Raw genomic sequence first — 19809 nt, 5'->3', positions numbered from 1 at the left:
AGGCAGAGTCAGATAAGAGGCCTGAGCCACACTGTGACAGTGAAGCTGTGGTCTCCATAGGTGATCCTGAAGTCAGAGCCAGTCCACCCTTTCGGGTTGGCTGTTTATGGGGAGCACATCTTCTGGACCGACTGGGTACGGCGGGCAGTGCAGCGGGCCAACAAATATGTGGGCAGCGACATGAAGCTGCTGCGTGTGGACATCCCCCAACAGCCCATGGGCATCATCGCCGTGGCCAACGACACCAACAGCTGTGAGTAGGGCCATCCTCACCAGCCTTACTCTCGCTGTGCCTATACACACACTACAACCTGGTCTTGATTTCCTGAGGCCTCCGTTATATTTGTATATACCTTTGCCCTCAAGAAATTCTAAAGCATTTACCAATCCTCTAGTCCAGACCCCTCAAGACATCTGTGTACACACATACACAAACCTGCACACTCCTAGGCCCATCTTATTTAAAGCATGTGTGCACACACACAAATCACCCACACCTCCCCAGGTATCATCTACATCCTTGGACAGCCCACCACATGCCCTGGTCATTGCCTCCACCCAGAGCCACCATACACTACAGTACGCCGTGTACTGTAGATATTCCATCAGTACTAGGCATGCTATACCCACCCTCAGCCTGTACATGCATATGCGCATGCCCATGCTGACCAGGTGTCCCACACAGATTTACAGCTTTCCCAGGCTTCTCACCTGCTCCTAACACATGCCCTGGGACCACCACTGTACATGTGATCTCAAGGTTCCTTGGATGAGAATCACCCTGAGATGCACCTCAAAGCCCAGAGTGCCCCGTCTAGGAGCACATACATCGGCACCTCACCATCCCAACATCCCTTCCTGGCTTCCCAAGGCAGCTGCGCCCCCTGCTGTGAACTGCAGTGCTAGGAGGCTCCGGGGCTGAGTGGGGCACCTTGGGTGTGTGTGCAGCAGAGCACATTCTGAAGCTTGTGGTCCCTGCTCAGGTGAACTCTCTCCTTGCCGCATCAACAACGGGGGCTGCCAGGACCTGTGCCTGCTCACCCACCAAGGCCATGTTAACTGCTCCTGCCGAGGAGGCCGAATCCTCCAGGAGGACCTCACCTGCCGAGGTGAGTGAGTGAAGAGGGGCTGAGAAAGGAGCTGCTGGGGTCATGAGCCCATGAGGGATCATCTCCCAGACTCTCCAGCCCAAGCCCAGAGGCTCTTTTGACAAGGAGGCTCTGGCAATGACCCCAGTCTGCAGGGGAGAGGGATATGGGCATTTAGGCAGGGGCCCTGACTTATGAAGCTCCCCCACCTTCCTCCCCAGCGGTGAATTCCTCTTGCCGAGCCCAAGATGAGTTCGAGTGTGCCAATGGCGAGTGCATCAACTTCAGCCTCACGTGCGACGGTGTCTCCCACTGCAAGGACAAGTCTGATGAGAAGCCGTCCTACTGCAGTAAGGAGCCCACACTAGTCCCTCCACTCCCAGGCCCAGGGCCCTGGTCCTCCTCCCCCAGGCCTCTGGTCAGTGTTGTGACCCAACTCCATGGTTTGAGAAGGAATTCTGGGAGCTCATAAGGGCAAAAGCACCATTGGCCTGGACGGAGCCTATAGCTGGCAGTGAACTTATGCTCACAGTCATAGAGGTAGCCTTTCCCCAGCCTACTGTGACACTCCCCCTTCTGCAGACTCCCGCCGCTGCAAGAAGACATTCCGTCAGTGCAACAACGGGCGCTGTGTGTCCAACATGCTGTGGTGTAATGGGGCAGACGACTGTGGGGATGGTTCTGATGAGATTCCCTGCAATAGTAAGTGGGACCCCCCGCCGAAACCCCAGCCCCAGCCCCAGACCTCACCCTTGCCCTGGCAGAGCTTTTGTTCCCAGGCCCTGGGCATCTAGTTCAAGGCACTCTGAAGACAGGCTGAGCAGATGCTTTGGGCCAGGAGCTCTGTCCTAGGTCCTCCTGGCCCCCATGGAGGGGACTCTGACCTGACAGTACTGGGTGGCACTGTTCTAGAGACTGCCTGTGGTGTGGGCGAATTCCGCTGCCGGGATGGGACCTGTATTGGGAACTCCAGCCGCTGCAACCAGTTCGTGGACTGTGAAGACGCCTCAGATGAGATGAACTGCAGTGAGTAACGTCCCACCAGTCCCTCCTGGAGTCTCAGCCCATTGGTCTCCCCTGCCCCATGTCCTCTTGGCATTCCTCTGCCCTTCCTGCTCCTGGACTCCCTGGGATTCAGGGAGTGGGGCGGTGAGTTGTCAACGTGGACAGCATTCCAGCTTTCTGAAATACATGAAGGCGCTGGGGGGCCAGCAGCTAGGAAGGTGTTTTAGGAGGACCCTTCGTCACTCTCCATCAGGTGCCACTGACTGCAGCAGCTACTTCCGCCTGGGTGTGAAGGGTGTGCTCTTCCAACCCTGTGAGCGGACCTCCCTGTGCTACGCGCCCAGCTGGGTGTGCGATGGCGCCAATGACTGTGGGGACTACAGCGACGAGCGTGACTGCCCAGGTCAGCCAGTGGCAGCTGGGTGGTAGACGGCAGCCCCTGTGGCTAGCAGTGTCTTCACACCTCCCTCGCTCTGCAGGTGTAAAGCGCCCCAGATGCCCCCTCAATTATTTTGCCTGCCCCAGTGGACGCTGCATCCCTATGAGCTGGACATGTGATAAGGAAGATGACTGTGAACATGGCGAGGACGAGACCCACTGCAGTGAGTGGCCACAGTACCTTGCTCACAAAGTAGGAGCCAAAGCATCTGTGGGCTGGGGTTTCAACCTACACCAAGGCTGTACCCATGCCCCACCTTAGTCCTCCTTGGAGAAGAGCACCCAGGGCCTTCTGCCATACCCCCAGCACCTGACCCTCAGGCTCAGAAATGGACCATCTCTCCGCCTCATGTTGAGCCCCACACACAGGGCTGCTGTGGGCATCTCTTCTGTCCTTCCCATGGCATCTGCCCAACTGAGCACCATCCTCCCCTCCCCTCCAGCCATCTAACTACATTCTCTTCCAATCCCAGACAAATTCTGCTCAGAGGCCCAGTTTGAGTGCCAGAACCATCGCTGCATCTCCAAACAGTGGCTCTGTGATGGCAGCGATGACTGCGGGGATGGCTCAGACGAGGCAGCTCATTGTGGTGAGCAGTAGCTGGGATCTGGTTGGGAGGGATGTGCCCCACCCCCACACCCACCCTGCAGAGGGGCCCCACACAGCTGTGGGGCATGGCCCTGCAGCTGCCTGCCCCTCAGTCCCTCAGTGGCTCCCTGCCCCCACAGAAGGCAAGACGTGCGGTCCCTCCTCTTTCTCCTGCCCTGGCACCCATGTGTGCGTCCCTGAGCGCTGGCTCTGTGATGGTGACAAGGACTGTGCCGACGGTGCGGATGAGAGCATTGCAGCTGGCTGCCGTGAGTGACAGGAGTCATGAGGTGTGGGTGGGCAACCAATGGCCATGGTTTTACTTTGCAAATGGGGGAAACTGAGGTACAAGAGAGAAAGTGCTTGAGCAAGAGTCCTGCAGTCGGTCAGTGGCAGAGCCATAGCTACAGCTCAGGGGTCCAGACTCCCTGCCCAGCACTCTGCCCATTCTACTACTCAAACCACAGGAGAGTCACGGGTGGGGGACAGCCATCAGTTGGTGGGGCAGGACTGAGGGGCCCTCTGCCTCTGTCTGCAGTATACAACAGCACCTGTGACGACCGTGAGTTCATGTGTCAGAACCGCCAGTGCATCCCCAAGCACTTTGTGTGTGACCACGACCGTGACTGTGCAGATGGCTCTGATGAGTCCCCTGAGTGTGGTAAGCCCTGGGGTTGAGGTAGAGGCTGGGCTCTACTCTGGGCTATGCTTGGACTGTACCCAGTGAACCAGCTTCATTGTCCCCCACCTTCCTCCCCAGAGTACCCAACCTGTGGCCCCAATGAGTTCCGCTGCGCCAATGGTCGCTGTCTGAGCTCCCGCCAGTGGGAGTGTGATGGCGAGAATGACTGTCACGACCAGAGCGATGAAGCCCCCAAGAATCCACACTGCACCAGCCCAGGTGGGCCCAGTGTGGGCACCCCTCTCTCTCCCCCTTTCCCTGGATGCCTGTGACTCACTGACCCGCAACCTCTACCCACCACAGAGCACAAGTGCAATGCCTCATCACAGTTCCTGTGCAGCAGTGGGCGCTGTGTGGCTGAATCACTGCTCTGCAATGGCCAGGACGACTGTGGCGATGGCTCAGACGAACGTGGTTGCCACGTCAACGAGTGTCTCAGCCGCAAGCTCAGTGGCTGCAGCCAGGACTGTGAGGACCTCAAGATTGGCTTCAAGGTATGCCCAGCCCCCAGCTGGGGCTTCCACACCCCCAGACCTGACCACAGCTGCCTGCTCCACCTCCTCATCTACTCATTCATCGTCCATTGAGTGTTTATTGAGTACCCACTCCGCCAGCCAGTGTCCCAGGCTCTGGGGATGCAGCAATGAACAGACAGAAGCCTCTGCTTGGGTGGTTCTCCATCTACCTGGAAGGTGCAGTGAGCAGGATTTGCTGACAGATAAGATAAGAGCTGTGAGAGAAGAGAGAGGATGTCAAGTAGGCAACAGATAACACAGTCCAGGGAGTTCAAGGGAGAAGCCAGCCTGGAGGGAGTGCTGTCAGCCTACAGATGCTATTTAAATCCATGAGCCTCATCAGATCCCCAAGGAAGTGTCGATGGCAAAGTGGAGGTCCAAGGCCTGAGCCTGTGCCGAATGACACTGAGGGGAGGGAGGTGAGAGGAACCAGCAGAGGGGACTGAGGAGGAGCGGCTGCCAAGACAGGAGGACAGCCAAGTGAAGAAAGCACTTCAGGGAATCATGCACAACTCTGTCCAGTGCTGCTCACCAGACACCCTGGGGGAGGCCCAGGCATCAGTCTTGATAGAGAGACATCCAGGGCACAACCTCTGGCAGGGTGGGTCAGTACTTGTGTGCTGTCTGCCTCCCTGTGGCAAGGGCAAGTCAAGAGGACTTCTGACTGTGGGTCTCCTTAGAGGGAGGCCCAGACCTCTGCCATATCCTGAGCCTGAGTCTCCCTGTGCCCACAGTGTCGCTGTCGCCCTGGCTTCCGGCTGAAGGATGATGGCCGGACGTGTGCTGACGTGGATGAGTGCAGTACCACCTTCCCCTGTAGCCAGCGCTGTATCAACACCCATGGCAGCTACAAGTGTCTGTGTGTAGAGGGCTATGCCCCGCGTGGAGGTGACCCCCATAGCTGCAAAGCTGTGACTGGTGAGATGGGTGCTTGGAGGATGTGAGGTGGCCCAGGCACTTGGGGAATGAGGAGGGAGAGCTGGGACAGCAGAGCTTAAGACAGGCTGGGGGACCAGGGCTGCTAGAACATGCTCTAGCCAGTAGCTGAGCCGAGATCCTCTGCCTCCAGAAGAGGAGCCATTTCTCATCTTCGCCAACCGGTACTACCTGCGCAAGCTCAACCTGGATGGCTCCAACTACACACTGCTTAAGCAGGTACCAAAACACAGGCTCTCCTCACCCCTGTCCAGTACAGCCTCCCCACCAACACTTCCCACTTGGCCACATGGTCATCTCCACTATTGCCTCTCTAGCTAGACTTCTCCTAACTGCAGGCCTTCCCTCCCCCAATACCAATGTGCCCCTGATGCCATAATTGACTTCTTCCACTTTCCCTACTCCCCAAATCCAGGGTCTCAACAATGCTGTTGCCTTGGATTTTGACTACCGAGAGCAGATGATTTACTGGACAGATGTGACAACCCAGGGCAGCATGATCCGAAGGATGCACCTTAATGGGAGCAACGTGCAGGTGAGGCCAGGGGCAGTTTTCCCTCAGCTGACATGCTGGGAACCCCAAAGATGTGATCTTAGTCCTCCTCCCCAGAAGACTCCCTGTTTTAAAGTCATTTCCTCTTTTCCCCTCCTACCTCCCAGAATTATTTCCCTCTCATCTCTGCAATGAGAGACTTCATGATTCTGTTATCATAACTTCTCCCTTCTTCAAGCCCAGAGCATGTAGGGCTAGAAGATTCTTCTTGCCCTTGCTGTCCTTTGCAGGTCTCCCTGTGCCTGACCTCCCTTATACCTATGCTCCAGGCACTGTGGGGCTTGGGTGTGGTCTTGCTCATCTAGACACTCTCCTGGAGCCCTTGCTGATATCCACTTAGTGTCAGGCCCAGGATGAGCATTTTACATCCATGATCCTCCCAACAAGGCCAGGAGAGGGAGCCCTACCCCATTTTATAGGAATGAGAAGCTGAGGGTCCTACTCAGGTTACCCAGGGCTCTTCCTGCCTTGTCCCTGCCTGCAGGTGCTGCACAGGACAGGCCTCAGCAACCCAGATGGGCTGGCTGTGGACTGGGTAGGTGGCAATCTGTACTGGTGTGACAAAGGCCGGGATACCATCGAAGTGTCCAAGCTCAACGGGGCGTATCGGACAGTACTGGTCAGCTCTGGTCTCCGTGAGCCCAGGGCTCTGGTGGTGGATGTGCAAAATGGGTATGTGAGCAAGGAGGGTTGGGGAAGTGATACCCTCAGGTATCCAGGCCCAGTCTCCCTTCAGGCTCCTGGTGGGACCATGCACTGGACCTCTTGGTGCTCACTACCTATTAACCTGCCAGGTACCTATACTGGACAGACTGGGGTGACCACTCACTGATTGGCCGGATTGGCATGGATGGGTCTGGCCGCAGCGTCATTGTGGACACCAAGATCACATGGCCCAATGGCCTGACACTGGACTATGTCACCGAGCGTATCTACTGGGCTGATGCCCGCGAGGACTATATTGAATTTGCCAGCCTGGATGGCTCCAATCGCCATGTCGGTCAGTGTGCCACTGAGACTGCCCAACATAGCAGGCCTAAGGGGACATAAGTCTGAAGTGACAGGGGATCAGGTTTGCCCTTCCCCTTGCTGCCCTTTGCAGGGCTCCCTAGTAATTAGAAAGTCCCCCTATGCCTGACAGCCCTTACACTAAAAGTGGGCATAAAAGCCAGAGGTAGCCTAGCACAGTGGTGCACACCTATAGTCTCAGAGGCTCGGGAGGCTGAGGCAGGAAGATCACAAGTTCAAAGCCAGCCTCAGTAACTTAGCAAGGCCCTAAATAACTTAGTGAGACACTGTCTCAAAATAAAAAATAAAAAGGGCTGGGGATGTGGCTCAGAAGTTTAGCACCCCTGGGTTCAATCCCCAGTACCAAAATAAATAAATAAATAAACAGAGGGTATGGTATAAGGACACCACCTACCAAGTAGGGGTTCAGAGTACCCAGGGCACTCCCCAGGACTGGCCCAGGTATGAGGCCACAATTCAGCTTCTTGGTAAGGAGAAAGGGAGGCCTTTCCCAGGTGTAGCTCAGGATAGCAGCCCTAAGAGAGGTGGGGATTGGAAGCCTGGAGCTGGGAAACACTCCTGACTTCCTAAGAGGAGCCATATACTATGTAGAACAGGAATTTCTAAGGACAGTCTGCCACTCATTAGTTATGAAACCTTGAGAAGCCATAGACCCATCTGGAACTGGGCGGGGCTCATGCCCACCTCACATGGTTAGGTGGGGGCTGAGGAGATCAAGTAGACAAAGCAGAGTGTCTACACTTGGAGCTGACTGCTGCCGTGCTTGTTTGCTGCACCCCACAGTGCTAAGCCAAGACATCCCACACATCTTCGCACTGACCTTGTTTGAGGACTATGTCTACTGGACCGACTGGGAGACAAAGTCCATCAATCGAGCTCACAAGACCACAGGCACCAACAAGACACTCCTAATCAGCACTTTGCACCGTCCCATGGACTTGCATGTCTTCCATGCCCTGCGCCAGCCAGATGGTAAGTGAGCAAGGGGCAGGAGCAGCAAAGGATGAGCTGGGCAGAGGGCTCCAGGGTGGTATGGGAACCCAGAAGAGGCAGGGTGCTCAGGCTAATGGAAGTTTCTGCTCATCCCCACTCCAGCATTGACTGAGGACTCCTTGCTAGGTACTGGGAAGTTCCAGAGGGCTTAAATAGAATGTGGTTAGGTTCATGAGAGCTTCAGCCCAGCCCAAGCCCAACCATGGAGTCTTGTGGCAATTAGGCCCTGAGGCCAGTCAGGGAATCCAGAGAGGGGTGGGTCTGGGTGCAGAGCACCAAAATGGGGCCCAGGAAACAGGGAGGGACAGTAAGGGATGGCAAAGATGTTTCAGGATGTGAGCTTGAGACCCAGCCTGATCTTGGGACCTTGAGAGGATCCTCTACTGCCTCAGGCTCCAGCTCCTTCCTGAAAGAGGCAGGATGGAGGTCCACCTTATCTCCACCCAGGTAGCCTTTGGAAGATCAGAAACTTCACAGAGAATTCTTCCCTCAATGTGCCAGAGGCCAATGACTTGGGGAGTCATAAATCAGGCTGTCAGCTTCCCATTAACCACCTTTTCTCTGGCAGTACCCAATCACCCCTGCAAGGTCAACAATGGTGGCTGTAGCAACCTGTGCCTGCTGTCCCCTGGGGGTGGGCACAAATGTGCCTGCCCCACCAACTTCTACCTGGGTGGTGATGGACGCACCTGTGTGTCCAACTGCACTGCAAGCCAGGTGAGGCTTTCCTCTGGACCCTCATGGCCTTGACCCCTCACGCCAGTACCCCCAATCCTCCTTGGACCCAAACACCTGCTCTAATACCCTCATACACCTGGTTTTCCCATGCTAACACCCCCACATTTCTTACCCACCTCTTGTCTCCCAACAGCAATACTTTTATACTTGTCACCACACACAGACACCTCCACTCCCTAACCATGACCCTCCTTCACAAATCCCCCAAGCCCTGACCTCCACATACCTTCCCCCTAACAGATGCCCCCTTGCCCAGCCTTCCTGCACTCATCCCATCTCACCCTCTCATCCAGCTCTACCTCCTCCCAAACACCCTGACCCTGCCACTTCTTTGAAGCATCTTAGCCTCTCAAAAGAAAAACTTCTGAGTTCCCCAGACCCCACCAACCCCTCTTGCCCCCACCTGCCCTCCAGTTTGTGTGCAAGAACGACAAGTGCATCCCCTTCTGGTGGAAGTGTGACACTGAGGACGACTGTGGGGACCACTCAGATGAGCCTCCAGACTGTCGTGAGTGCCCAGGGTGCAGATGGCAAGAGGGGCCTCACTGGCTATCAGAGAGGTGGAGGCTGCAGTGCTCAGGGAGGGTCCTGACCATGCCCACCCCCTGCACTTCTGACGCCAAGCCTCACCTCCCTGGCAGCTGAGTTCAAGTGCCGCCCAGGACAGTTCCAGTGCTCGACAGGAATCTGCACAAACCCTGCCTTCATCTGTGATGGTGACAACGACTGCCAGGACAATAGTGATGAGGCCAATTGCGGTAAGTAGCTGCCCAGCCACCAGCTACCCTCCTTCCCAGGATTTGAAGGTTTTAAGAGCAAGGCATATCCGGCCAATGGCAGCTTTCTATCCAGGCTGGATTCCTGCTGCTCAAAGCCCCAGACCCATTCCTGACCACTAAGGGAACCGGGTCCCCTCCCTGCCCCTGAGTCCTTGATCCGCCATTAGTTACCCCTTCCTCTTACTGCCTCCACAGACATCCACGTCTGCCTGCCCAGTCAGTTCAAGTGCACCAACACCAACCGCTGTATTCCTGGCATCTTCCGCTGCAATGGGCAGGACAACTGTGGGGATGGCGAGGATGAGAGGGACTGCCGTGAGTGCCTGAGGCCATAGGGGCCAGGGTGGGGAGCAAGCCACACACAGGGTGCACATTGATTCTCCACTACTTTTTTTTTTTTTTTTTTTTTTTTGGTACCAGGGATTGAACCCAGGGCTCTTAACCACTGAGCCACATCCCCAGCCCTTTTATATTTTATGGTCTCACTGACTTGCTTAGAGCCTCGCTAAGTTGCTGAGGCTGGGTTCGAACTCTAGATCCTCCTGCCTTAGCCTCCTGAGCTGCTGGGATTACAGGTGTGTGCCACTGCACCAGGCCCCCCACTGCTTCTTCTAGAGGTGCTCCAGTTACTTTATTAGAGGGGCAACATCAATCATCCATGTAACCTGGTTTGCTCATAAAATCATCTTTCTTGGAGGTATTACAGATCCAGAAAAGAAAATGCATTAAAATTGGAAATAAACTGTTCCTTTCTCCCAAGATATTTCTGGCCAAACCAAGGCCAAGGCTTGGAAGAGGGAGAGGACAGTGACCTTGAGGGGGGAGCACACGACAAGGGGAAGATCCTCATTCTCTCATTCACCCCACAGCTGAGGTGACCTGTGCCCCCAACCAGTTCCAGTGCTCCATCACCAAGCGCTGTATCCCCCGTGTCTGGGTCTGCGACAGGGACAATGACTGTGTGGATGGCAGTGACGAGCCTGCCAATTGCAGTGAGTGACCTGGCACTCCTGGGGAGCCCACCATCCCCCACAGCGTCTGCTGCTGCCACCACCTCCACACGTGCACCCTTGTGCCCATTCCCACCCTGCCACATGCTTCTGGAAGGGCCTCACCCTCTTCCTGCCCTCCCTTGCAGCCCAAATGACCTGTGGAGTGGACGAGTTCCGCTGCAAGGACTCGGGCCGCTGTATCCCAGCACGCTGGAAGTGTGATGGAGAAGATGACTGTGGGGATGGCTCAGACGAGCCCAAGGAAGAGTGTGGTGAGCCCGGCCCCCACTCCAGAGGAAAGCAATCTGCAGGGTAGGGGTGGCATGGTGCCCACTGGCAGTCAGAGATCTGGGCTGTGTGCTGACCATGTCTCAGCATGGCCCCGCCCCAGGCTTCCTGTGCCTGCTGTGGAATATTCTCAGCCAATGCCCACCACCTCCTAATCCCTTCTTCCGTGCTCCCGCCACACCTCATCAACACATATCTGTGCAGAATCTTCTCTGCACACACTAAGGAATCTGTTCATGTCCTCCCCAAAGCAGCTGTCTCCCCTCCACCCAACACACACAAACTCGTGTCTTGTCTCCTAACCGCTTTATAAACTCCACGTCACACCACAGTCTGGGCTCCCCAGAGCTGAGCTTTCCTCAAACCACACCCACCTGTGATCATAATATCTACTTGCCACTCCATCCCTGACTGTCCCAATGTCCACCCCATCTCACTTTCCCTAGATGAGCGCACCTGTGAACCATACCAATTCCGCTGCAAGAACAACCGCTGCGTGCCAGGCCGCTGGCAGTGCGACTATGACAACGACTGTGGGGACAATTCAGATGAGGAGAGCTGCAGTATGTGCCACTCCCTGCTGCCCCCAGGCCACTGCTCGCCCCTCCCCAGGCCTCTGCACCTCCTCAGCTCCCCTGCCCCTACTGCCACCCGTCTGGGCTAGAACAAGGGGCCCCTTCCCAGGGCAGGGGTCAGAGTTCCCTCGCGCCTCACCCCACCCCACTCCATGTCGTGTACTTGAGTTTGTGCCATTTCACCTCATCTCATGTTTCTCTCCATTTTCACACTGTCCTCTTGGGGTTGCAGAGGTAGGTGTCTCTGATGTGCCCCTGCTCCCACCATGTCCTGCTTCTGCCCCAGAGCCCACCCATCCCTTATGTGCCTCTGCCCATCATCCTTCATTGGCCCCTCCCCAGATTCAGTGCTTGTCTTAGTGGTCTTGTCCCTTCTCTACCCTCCCCACACAGAGCCTGCCCTGAGGGCAGGACCAAGGACCTAGTGCTCTCTCCCATGTGTCTGTCCCCACTGGATAAGCACTGTCCCCTGAGGGCAGTCAGTGGCTCTGTCCAGGATTGGTTGAGCATCTTGGTCATTACATCAGTCACCTGTGGCCTTTAAGGACACAGGGATGGGGTTTGTGCTCCAGAGTCTCACTTCCAAGGGCTTGGAGATGGCCGAAGGCTGAGTCCCTGTGCCCACCCTGCTGGGGTCTATCTCTCCCCTGTCCCTCCCCAGCCCCTCGGCCCTGCTCTGAGAGTGAGTTCTCCTGTGCCAATGGCCGCTGCATCGCTGGGCGCTGGAAGTGCGATGGGGACCATGACTGCGCGGATGGCTCAGATGAGGTGGGTGGGGAACCAGAAAGAAGGAGGCCTCAGAAGAGTCAGAGCAGGGCCCCATTGGTGCCAAACTGACCAGGCTGCTGGCTCCCATGCCCACAGAAAGATTGTACCCCCCGCTGTGACATGGACCAGTTCCAGTGCAAGAGTGGTCACTGTATCCCCCTGCGCTGGCGCTGTGACGCGGATGCTGACTGCATGGACGGCAGTGATGAGGAAGCCTGTGGCACTGGTGGTGAGCCCTCCAGCCTGTCTTCCCCTGGCCCTCCCACCATCCCCATCCCAGCGTGTGGCCAAGTTCTCTCATTCTTCCCCCTATTCATTATTCATGCAGTGATTATTTATTGACCGTCATAGGTGTTGGAGATACAGCACTAAACAAGACTCAGGGCTGCTGTGTGCATTTTTGTGCAGGTGGTTCTCTCCCCAATGGCACCTAATTGGGGCCAGTTAGGCTAAAAGCCAGAAGTCTGTGGGTTGTGTCCCCATAACCCTAGCCACCAACACAAGTTCCTAACAGTCTGCTGCCTTGAGAAGCCAAGTCTTGGTCACTTTCCTTCCCTGGGACAATGAACCAGAACCTGCCCCTAGCAGATCTTCCTGGGCTCTACAGAAGAAGGGAATGGTGTAAAATCTGCCAGGAGAGAAAGTTGGGGGGCAGGGACCTCATCTTTGAGGGCAGACATCCTGGCTCTGCCCTGGTAGGCTGAAGACAGGGACTTGAACTTTTGTCTTCTACCCACTGTTGTGCTTCTGTGCCTGTCACAGAAAAACCCTAAGCTTGCCTGCCCTGCCACATCCACCAGAAAGAGTGCCCTCCAACCCCTCTGGACACTTCTTCAAAATGGCCTCTTCTCCCCTAAATATCATAGGAGGCACCTTTGCCCCTCTGCCCATCAGGTAGAAAATTAGGAGATATGGATCTAGTCCAGTTGTGCCACTGCTTTTCTGGTGACCCCTCTGGGCCTAGCTCCACCTGTTGAAGGAGGGATCTGGGCAAGATCCTGCCCGGGCAGCCTGCAGCCCCTGGCTCATTCCTCCTTTTTTGCTCCCTCTGGCTCCCAGTGCGGACCTGCCCTCTGGACGAGTTCCAGTGTAACAACACCTTGTGCAAGCCGCTGGCCTGGAAGTGTGATGGCGAGGATGACTGCGGGGACAACTCAGATGAGAACCCTGAGGAGTGTGGTGAGATTTGGGGCATGGCAGGGCAGGGATGGGCTTCAGGGGGAGGGTGGAGTTCCCAGGCGCCCAGGTTCCCTGGTGGCCTGTGGCGGCCATCTACCCCTGACCCCAAGACTGATTCTGGCTGTCTCCTGGCTGCTGCAGCCCGGTTCGTGTGCCCTCCCAACCGGCCCTTCCGCTGCAAGAACGACCGTGTCTGCCTATGGATCGGGCGCCAGTGTGATGGCACTGACAACTGTGGGGATGGGACTGATGAGGAGGACTGTGGTGAGCAGGGGACCAGTGAGGGGGTCCTGGGGGAGCTGCAGTGGGGGAGGATCACTGCTGGGAGCCTGAGAGAAGCTCCTGGGGAGAAGAGGCTTCTGATGCCCTACATCTGCAGGAGGAGGCTGGGAATCTAATGATTAACCGGTTCCCCCTGCAAGTTTAACAGACAGCTGGGTTTGGACCCTCTGGTATCTGCGGGGTCCCTGTGGGAGGAGGGGACAGTATGGAAAATACCCAGAGCCTGAAGCCCCTGTCCTTCCCAGAGCCTCCCACGGCACAGACCCCCCACTGCAAAGACAAGAAGGAGTTTTTGTGCCAGAACCAGCGCTGCCTCTCCTCCTCACTGCGCTGCAATATGTTCGATGACTGTGGAGATGGCTCTGACGAGGAGGACTGCAGCATAGGTAAGACCTGACCATGGGATGGTGGGGCTGGGCTTGGGAGGAGGGGCTCTGGGAAGGAATCCACTCTCGGTCTCCCACAGACCCCAAGCTGACCAGCTGCGCCACCAATGCCAGCATCTGTGGAGATGAGGCACGCTGCGTGCGTACTGAGAAAGCCGCCTACTGTGCCTGCCGCTCAGGCTTCCACACTGTGCCAGGCCAGCCCGGATGCCAGGGTAGGAAATCAGGGTTGTGGGAGAGAAGCCCCAACTATTGGACTCCCCATGACCCTTCTGTTTATGTAACCTTCAGACATCAATGAGTGCCTGCGCTTTGGCACCTGCTCGCAACTCTGCAACAATACCAAGGGCGGCCACCTCTGCAGCTGTGCCCGAAACTTCATGAAGACACACAACACTTGCAAAGCAGAAGGTACAGAGCCAGGAGAAGACAGGAAGGATGGGTGGGGCCAGGTGCCACCATGATACAAAATAGTGCTAGCCTGGAATGGAACATTTCCCTCCACACACCTTTGCCCAGGCATGGACCCCCAGATCCAAGCAAGATGCAGTATGCTGGGCACAGTGTGGCACAAGCAGACAGCATAGCCTCTGACTCTAAAGTTCAATGGGGAGAGCACTCCCATTTATAGCACACATGAAAGCTTCCTCTCTCACCACTCTCAGGATGAGAGCACACTCTGGCACACTTACACTGTCACATGTGCCCCCCCCTACATATTCCGCATATGCTTTGATGCACACCTGCACTTCCATGTGCTTATATGCAAACACCTACACACATTCCTATGCATACACATACCCTACATGCGCATGAGCTTGTAGATACACAAAACCATGCACTCTTACACCTGTGTACACCCACACCCTTCTATGCCATGCACATAAACTCTCACATGCATGAGCACCCACAAGCCCTTGTCAGACAGCATGAGTCAGAGTGCTATGATGCCATCTAGAGGCCATGAGGGTGCAGAAGTTTTTGAGGCTGGAGGGGCAGGGACAGACTTCTGGAAGAGCAGGTCACAATAGATCATCTCAGAGAAGAGGGGATGTTCACAGGTTAGGCTGAAGCCCTATGTCCCAGCACTGGGAGGATGAGCGATGAGCATCCTCTTCTGGCTGGAGCAGATGGTTGATTAGGAGTGAGGATATTGCTGGGGTGATAGGGGCTGAACTGGGGACCCCCTTCTCCTAGCACCAGACCCAGCACCCCACAGCCCAACCCCAAGCCCTGGCCTCCTTCTGCAGCATTTTACCCCCACCTGACATCCAACCTGTTGCCCTTCCAGGCTCTGAGTACCAGGTCCTGTACATTGCTGATGACAATGAGATCCGCAGCCTGTTCCCTGGGCACCCCCATTCCGCTTACGAGCAGGCCTTCCAAGGTGACGAGAGTGTCCGCATCGATGCCATGGATGTCCATGTCAAGGCCGGCCGTGTCTATTGGACCAACTGGCACACAGGCACCATCTCCTATCGAAGCCTGCCACCTGCTGCACCTCCTACCACTTCCAACCGACACCGAAGACAGATTGACCGGGGTGTCACCCACCTCAATGTGAGTGCCCAGCTTGATACAGATTGGGTGGAAGAGTTTAGTAGAGCAGACAGTTCAGAGAAGAATTTGAAAAGGACAGAAGGGGGCAAAGAATGAGATTAGAAGGAATGGATGGTGAGGATTACATTCTAAGGCATGGACAGAGCAGTCAGAATTATCAGGGGTTGTCTGTGTCACGCGCAGCCCACGGCAGCAAGGCAGACTGACCCTCAGCATTAGAGCCCACGCTAATTCCTGATCATTACTGTCACCTGTGTCAGTCTTGGCCCATTTACTCTCTGGCCTCACTATTTTCAACAATAAAATGAGCTAATGATCCCTATCTGGGGCGGGGCGGGGCTCAGTGGTAGAGTGTGTTGAGCAGACAAGAGACCCTGGATTTGATCCCCAGCACCAGTGATAATAATAACAATACCTATCTTGTAGTCTTTTTTTAGTAAGGATTAACTGGCAAAACATGTGAAAGTTCCAAGCCTGGCATCCCCTTAAAGTCTAGGACTGGTTGATGTGGGGCAATGTTTCACAGGGGCAGGATGGCAGACCCAGAGGTGGGGATCGTGGGAAGGAAAAACAAAGTGGTGGCTCCTGAGCCCGAGACCCCTATTCAGATTTCAGGGCTGAAGATGCCAAGGGGCATCGCCATCGACTGGGTGGCCGGGAATGTGTACTGGACCGACTCTGGCCGAGACGTGATTGAGGTGGCACAAATGAAGGGCGAGAACCGCAAGACACTCATCTCGGGCATGATTGACGAGCCCCACGCCATTGTGGTGGACCCACTAAGGGGGTGGGCAAGGGTCCTAGGGGGGAGGCATCTGGGCTGGTGGTAGGAAGCCCCTGGGCTGGGGTATGGGCCCAGCATCCACAAGCACACCCTTCCAGGGTCCTCCTCAGGTACTCCAGTCTTCCAAGCTACCCCAGGCCCTGGCCCTACCCAGTGCTGCCTTTGCTAGGGACCCCCAGCGGGGCCTGCTCAGTGCCCAACCTCTACTTGGCTGGCTTCAAAGGCAGCCAGGTTATGGATATCCTCTCTGCTTCAGGGACATCTCTTCCCACTTACACATCTCTGGCTCGGCACACTGTGGTTTTAGGGTAGAAGGTGTTCACCTGGTCAGAAGCTGTCTCCCGTTCTTCTCTGTGGGAGGAAGACAGTGCACCCTCCTCCTGAAACCTAGCAGTCCCTGTGCCAGACCAGGCACCCTTTGTCTCTCCTCATTTTGCCTCCCCTGACTCTCAGGTCAGACCCATTCTCACCCCTTCTCCCTCCCCAGCACCATGTACTGGTCAGACTGGGGGAACCACCCCAAGATTGAGACGGCAGCGATGGATGGGACCCTTCGGGAGACACTGGTGCAGGACAACATTCAGTGGCCCACAGGTCCATTGGGCAGGGGTGGGGCTGTGGGAAAGGCAGGCTCTCCAAGGCTAGTGCTGCAAAGTCACAAAAAAGCTAGTGAGGGGCAGGGCTGGGGCTGGAACCAGGCATAGGGCTTGTGGACGCTTTTCCTTGATAAGTGGTTGGGAGTGGTCATGTGAGAAGGGTGCACTGTCCTGGACACTGAGTCAAGTCTGTCTTCACCTCTGATGTGGCAGAGGCTGAGCCCTCACAGCACTCCCTGCCCTCCCCCAGGCCTGGCTGTAGATTATCACAATGAACGACTATACTGGGCAGATGCCAAGCTTTCAGTCATCGGCAGCATCCGGCTCAATGGCACAGACCCCATCGTGGCCGCTGACAGCAAGCGAGGTCAGAGCCCAGCAGCAGCCTTGGTCCCCAACCCTACCCTCAGGCCCCCATCCTCCCAACTGAACCCAAAAACCTCACTCCAGTGCTACCATCCTTCATCAGCCTGGTCCCCAGCAATCCTGTAGGCTGTGCCCACCTGACTCTGGCCCACCTGTCAATTCATTTACTCTACCACTAACTATCAAGTTGTGTAGAGGCAGTGGAAGTGGCAGTTGGAACTTAAAATGTGGGGAGAAGTAGTAGAAGTCAACCGTGACCACAAAAGCCTTCTATCAGTAGTGGCCACAGAGGGGACACGTGGGAAATGCTGGGCACAGTGGCACACCCCTGTAATCCTAGCAGCTTGGGAGGCTGAGGCAGGAGGATCGGGAATTCAAAGCCAGCCTCAGCAATTTAGTGAGGCACTAAGCAACTCAGTGAGACCCATCTCTAAATAAAATACAAAAAATGGCTGGGGATATGGCACAGTGGTTGAATGCTGCCCTGCCAAAAGAAGAAGGGACAGGTGGGGGGAATGTTGATATTTTGGTCTGGATGTTTGGAGTTTGAGGTGCCTGGGAGCCATGGGGACTGGTATCCTGAAGGATGTGACTGCAACCCAAGATTCCTCTGATTTCACTTGATTTCAACTCCTCCCCAGGCCTAAGTCACCCCTTCAGTATTGATGTCTTTGAGGATTACATCTATGGCGTCACCTACATCAATAATCGTGTCTTCAAGATCCATAAGTTTGGACACAGCCCGTTGATCAACCTGACAGGTGGCCTGAGCCATGCCTCTGATGTGGTCCTGTACCATCAGCACAAGCAGCCTGAAGGTAAGGGAGAGGGAGAGCCTGGGGTCTGGAAGGGAAGGTCCAGGAGCACCAGGTCTCCAAGCCATGGACTCAGGTCTGAGAAGAAGGGAGCATTCTGGGTCCACAGGGCTTGGGAAAGGGTCCTGCTCAGCATCTGCCTCCCACACCTGTAGTGACCAACCCCTGTGACCGCAAGAAATGTGAGTGGCTCTGCCTACTGAGTCCCAGTGGGCCTGTCTGCACCTGTCCCAATGGGAAGCGGCTGGATAACGGCACCTGTGTGCCTGTACCCTCTCCAACACCCTCTCCAGATGGTACGTTCACACTTCTCCCCAGTGCCCCACCTGTGCCTCAGGACCCTCCTCCCTTAGGTCCTTGACCTCCCCTCACCTTTGTTGCCCACTCCTCTCCCCTTGCCCTGGCTTCTCCCTCTGATGAGTCCCTCCTGCAGCTCCCCGACCTGGAACCTGCAACCTACAGTGCTTCAATGGGGGTAGCTGTTTCCTCAATGCACGGAGGCAGCCCAAATGCCGCTGCCAGCCCCGCTACACAGGTGACAAGTGTGAGCTGGACCAATGCTGGGAGCACTGTCGCAACGGGGGCACCTGTGCTGCCTCCCCATCTGGTATGCCCACCCCCAGATCTGCTCCTTGTTTATCCCTGGCTCCCACCCCTCTGATTCCACCTCAGGCAAATGCCCAACCCCTGCCTCCCTCTCCTGGCCTCAGTCTCACCTCCTGCCTCCTCTCTGCAGCTCCGGCATCCAGTCCCTCTGGTCTCTGCCTCCCACCCAGGTCCTCCAAGCCCTATACCTCTGTTATAGGACCAGATGGTTCCTAAAGCCATAATTCCACTCATATATCCTCTCCCACCAGGCATGCCCACGTGCCGGTGCCCCACAGGCTTCACAGGCCCCAAATGCACCCAGCAGGTGTGTGCGGGCTACTGTGCCAACAACAGCACCTGCACTGTCAACCAGGGCAACCAGCCCCAGTGCCGATGCCTACCTGGCTTCCTGGGTGACCGCTGCCAGTACCGTGAGTGAGCCATCTCTGGGCCCCAGGGGAGGAAGGGGGGAGCCAGGACCCATGGAAGCAAGTTTGGGGGAGGGAGGCCAGATACAGCTGAGCCAGGCCCAGGCTGCTTGTGCTACTCACAAAAGTGTTGGCACACCTCCCTGAGGCAGAAAGCCCCCTGGACATCAGGACTATGCAAGCAAGAGCAGAGCCCTTCTAGCACGCCCTGGAGCTTGTGATACGGGAATAGTAGGAGACCCAGGAGGAAGTTGGAGTCATCCATGGGACCAGGGAGTCTTTTCAGGTGCCTAGCCACCCCTTTGGAGGGCCCCATGAGGGTGGGGCATAAGGCACTTCCTCTCCACTCCCAACTATAGGGGAGTGCTCTGGCTACTGCGAGAACTTTGGTACATGTCAGATGGCGGCAGATGGCTCCCGGCAATGTCGCTGCACTGTCTACTTTGAGGGCCCAAGGTGTGAGGTGAACAAGTGCAGCCGCTGTCTCCAAGGAGCCTGTGTGGTCAACAAACAAACTGGGGATGTTACCTGCAAGTGAGTGGGCTCCTGCCTCCACAGTTCTGCCCTGTTCCAGCCATATGCCCTCCATCCTACTGTTGCCACGTTCCTGTACCCCCAACCCTGTCCTGGAGCTTCCTTAGCATCACACACTCCTTGACCAGCCCCAGCCCCAGCTCTGACTCCTTCCCACAGCTGCACTGATGGCCGGGTGGCCCCCAGCTGTCTGACCTGCGTTGGCCACTGCATCAATGGCGGTTCCTGTACCATGAATAGAAAGATGATGCCTGAGTGCCAGTGAGTTGAGCTTGAGTCTTACCCAGACATACATTATCCCTCTGTTCCTCAAATCTGAGCGG

The 19809-nt window shown here is 56.1% G+C and overlaps 1 protein-coding gene across 1 annotated transcript in view; it reads left to right on the top strand.

The window, feature by feature from the left end:
* Lrp1 (LDL receptor related protein 1) overlaps window positions 1–19809 on the top strand; it is an 80064-nt gene that overhangs the window by 58615 nt on the left and 1640 nt on the right. The window contains exons 44-85 of the mRNA XM_026398453.2: window positions 61–253; window positions 984–1109; window positions 1310–1438; window positions 1671–1790; window positions 2001–2114; window positions 2347–2496; window positions 2573–2695; window positions 3005–3121; window positions 3261–3389; window positions 3659–3781; window positions 3881–4021; window positions 4106–4296; window positions 5052–5235; window positions 5387–5472; window positions 5669–5788; window positions 6291–6478; window positions 6601–6806; window positions 7619–7807; window positions 8397–8545; window positions 8981–9074; window positions 9208–9324; window positions 9541–9660; window positions 10215–10337; window positions 10484–10609; window positions 11072–11188; window positions 11862–11968; window positions 12065–12197; window positions 13028–13147; window positions 13289–13411; window positions 13675–13815; window positions 13896–14030; window positions 14107–14226; window positions 15107–15375; window positions 15984–16162; window positions 16647–16753; window positions 17006–17122; window positions 17763–17939; window positions 18092–18232; window positions 18370–18543; window positions 18794–18955; window positions 19312–19486; window positions 19646–19747. Of these exons, the coding sequence (XP_026254238.2) occupies window positions 61–253; window positions 984–1109; window positions 1310–1438; window positions 1671–1790; window positions 2001–2114; window positions 2347–2496; window positions 2573–2695; window positions 3005–3121; window positions 3261–3389; window positions 3659–3781; window positions 3881–4021; window positions 4106–4296; window positions 5052–5235; window positions 5387–5472; window positions 5669–5788; window positions 6291–6478; window positions 6601–6806; window positions 7619–7807; window positions 8397–8545; window positions 8981–9074; window positions 9208–9324; window positions 9541–9660; window positions 10215–10337; window positions 10484–10609; window positions 11072–11188; window positions 11862–11968; window positions 12065–12197; window positions 13028–13147; window positions 13289–13411; window positions 13675–13815; window positions 13896–14030; window positions 14107–14226; window positions 15107–15375; window positions 15984–16162; window positions 16647–16753; window positions 17006–17122; window positions 17763–17939; window positions 18092–18232; window positions 18370–18543; window positions 18794–18955; window positions 19312–19486; window positions 19646–19747 (5957 nt within the window). The remainder of the gene's footprint in view (window positions 1–60; window positions 254–983; window positions 1110–1309; window positions 1439–1670; window positions 1791–2000; window positions 2115–2346; window positions 2497–2572; window positions 2696–3004; window positions 3122–3260; window positions 3390–3658; window positions 3782–3880; window positions 4022–4105; window positions 4297–5051; window positions 5236–5386; window positions 5473–5668; window positions 5789–6290; window positions 6479–6600; window positions 6807–7618; window positions 7808–8396; window positions 8546–8980; window positions 9075–9207; window positions 9325–9540; window positions 9661–10214; window positions 10338–10483; window positions 10610–11071; window positions 11189–11861; window positions 11969–12064; window positions 12198–13027; window positions 13148–13288; window positions 13412–13674; window positions 13816–13895; window positions 14031–14106; window positions 14227–15106; window positions 15376–15983; window positions 16163–16646; window positions 16754–17005; window positions 17123–17762; window positions 17940–18091; window positions 18233–18369; window positions 18544–18793; window positions 18956–19311; window positions 19487–19645; window positions 19748–19809) is intronic.

This window comes from Urocitellus parryii, chromosome 5, assembly GCF_045843805.1.
Source record: "Urocitellus parryii isolate mUroPar1 chromosome 5, mUroPar1.hap1, whole genome shotgun sequence".
NCBI lineage: Eukaryota > Metazoa > Chordata > Mammalia > Rodentia > Sciuridae > Urocitellus > Urocitellus parryii.
This window is presented reverse-complemented; position numbering and strand designations above follow the sequence as displayed.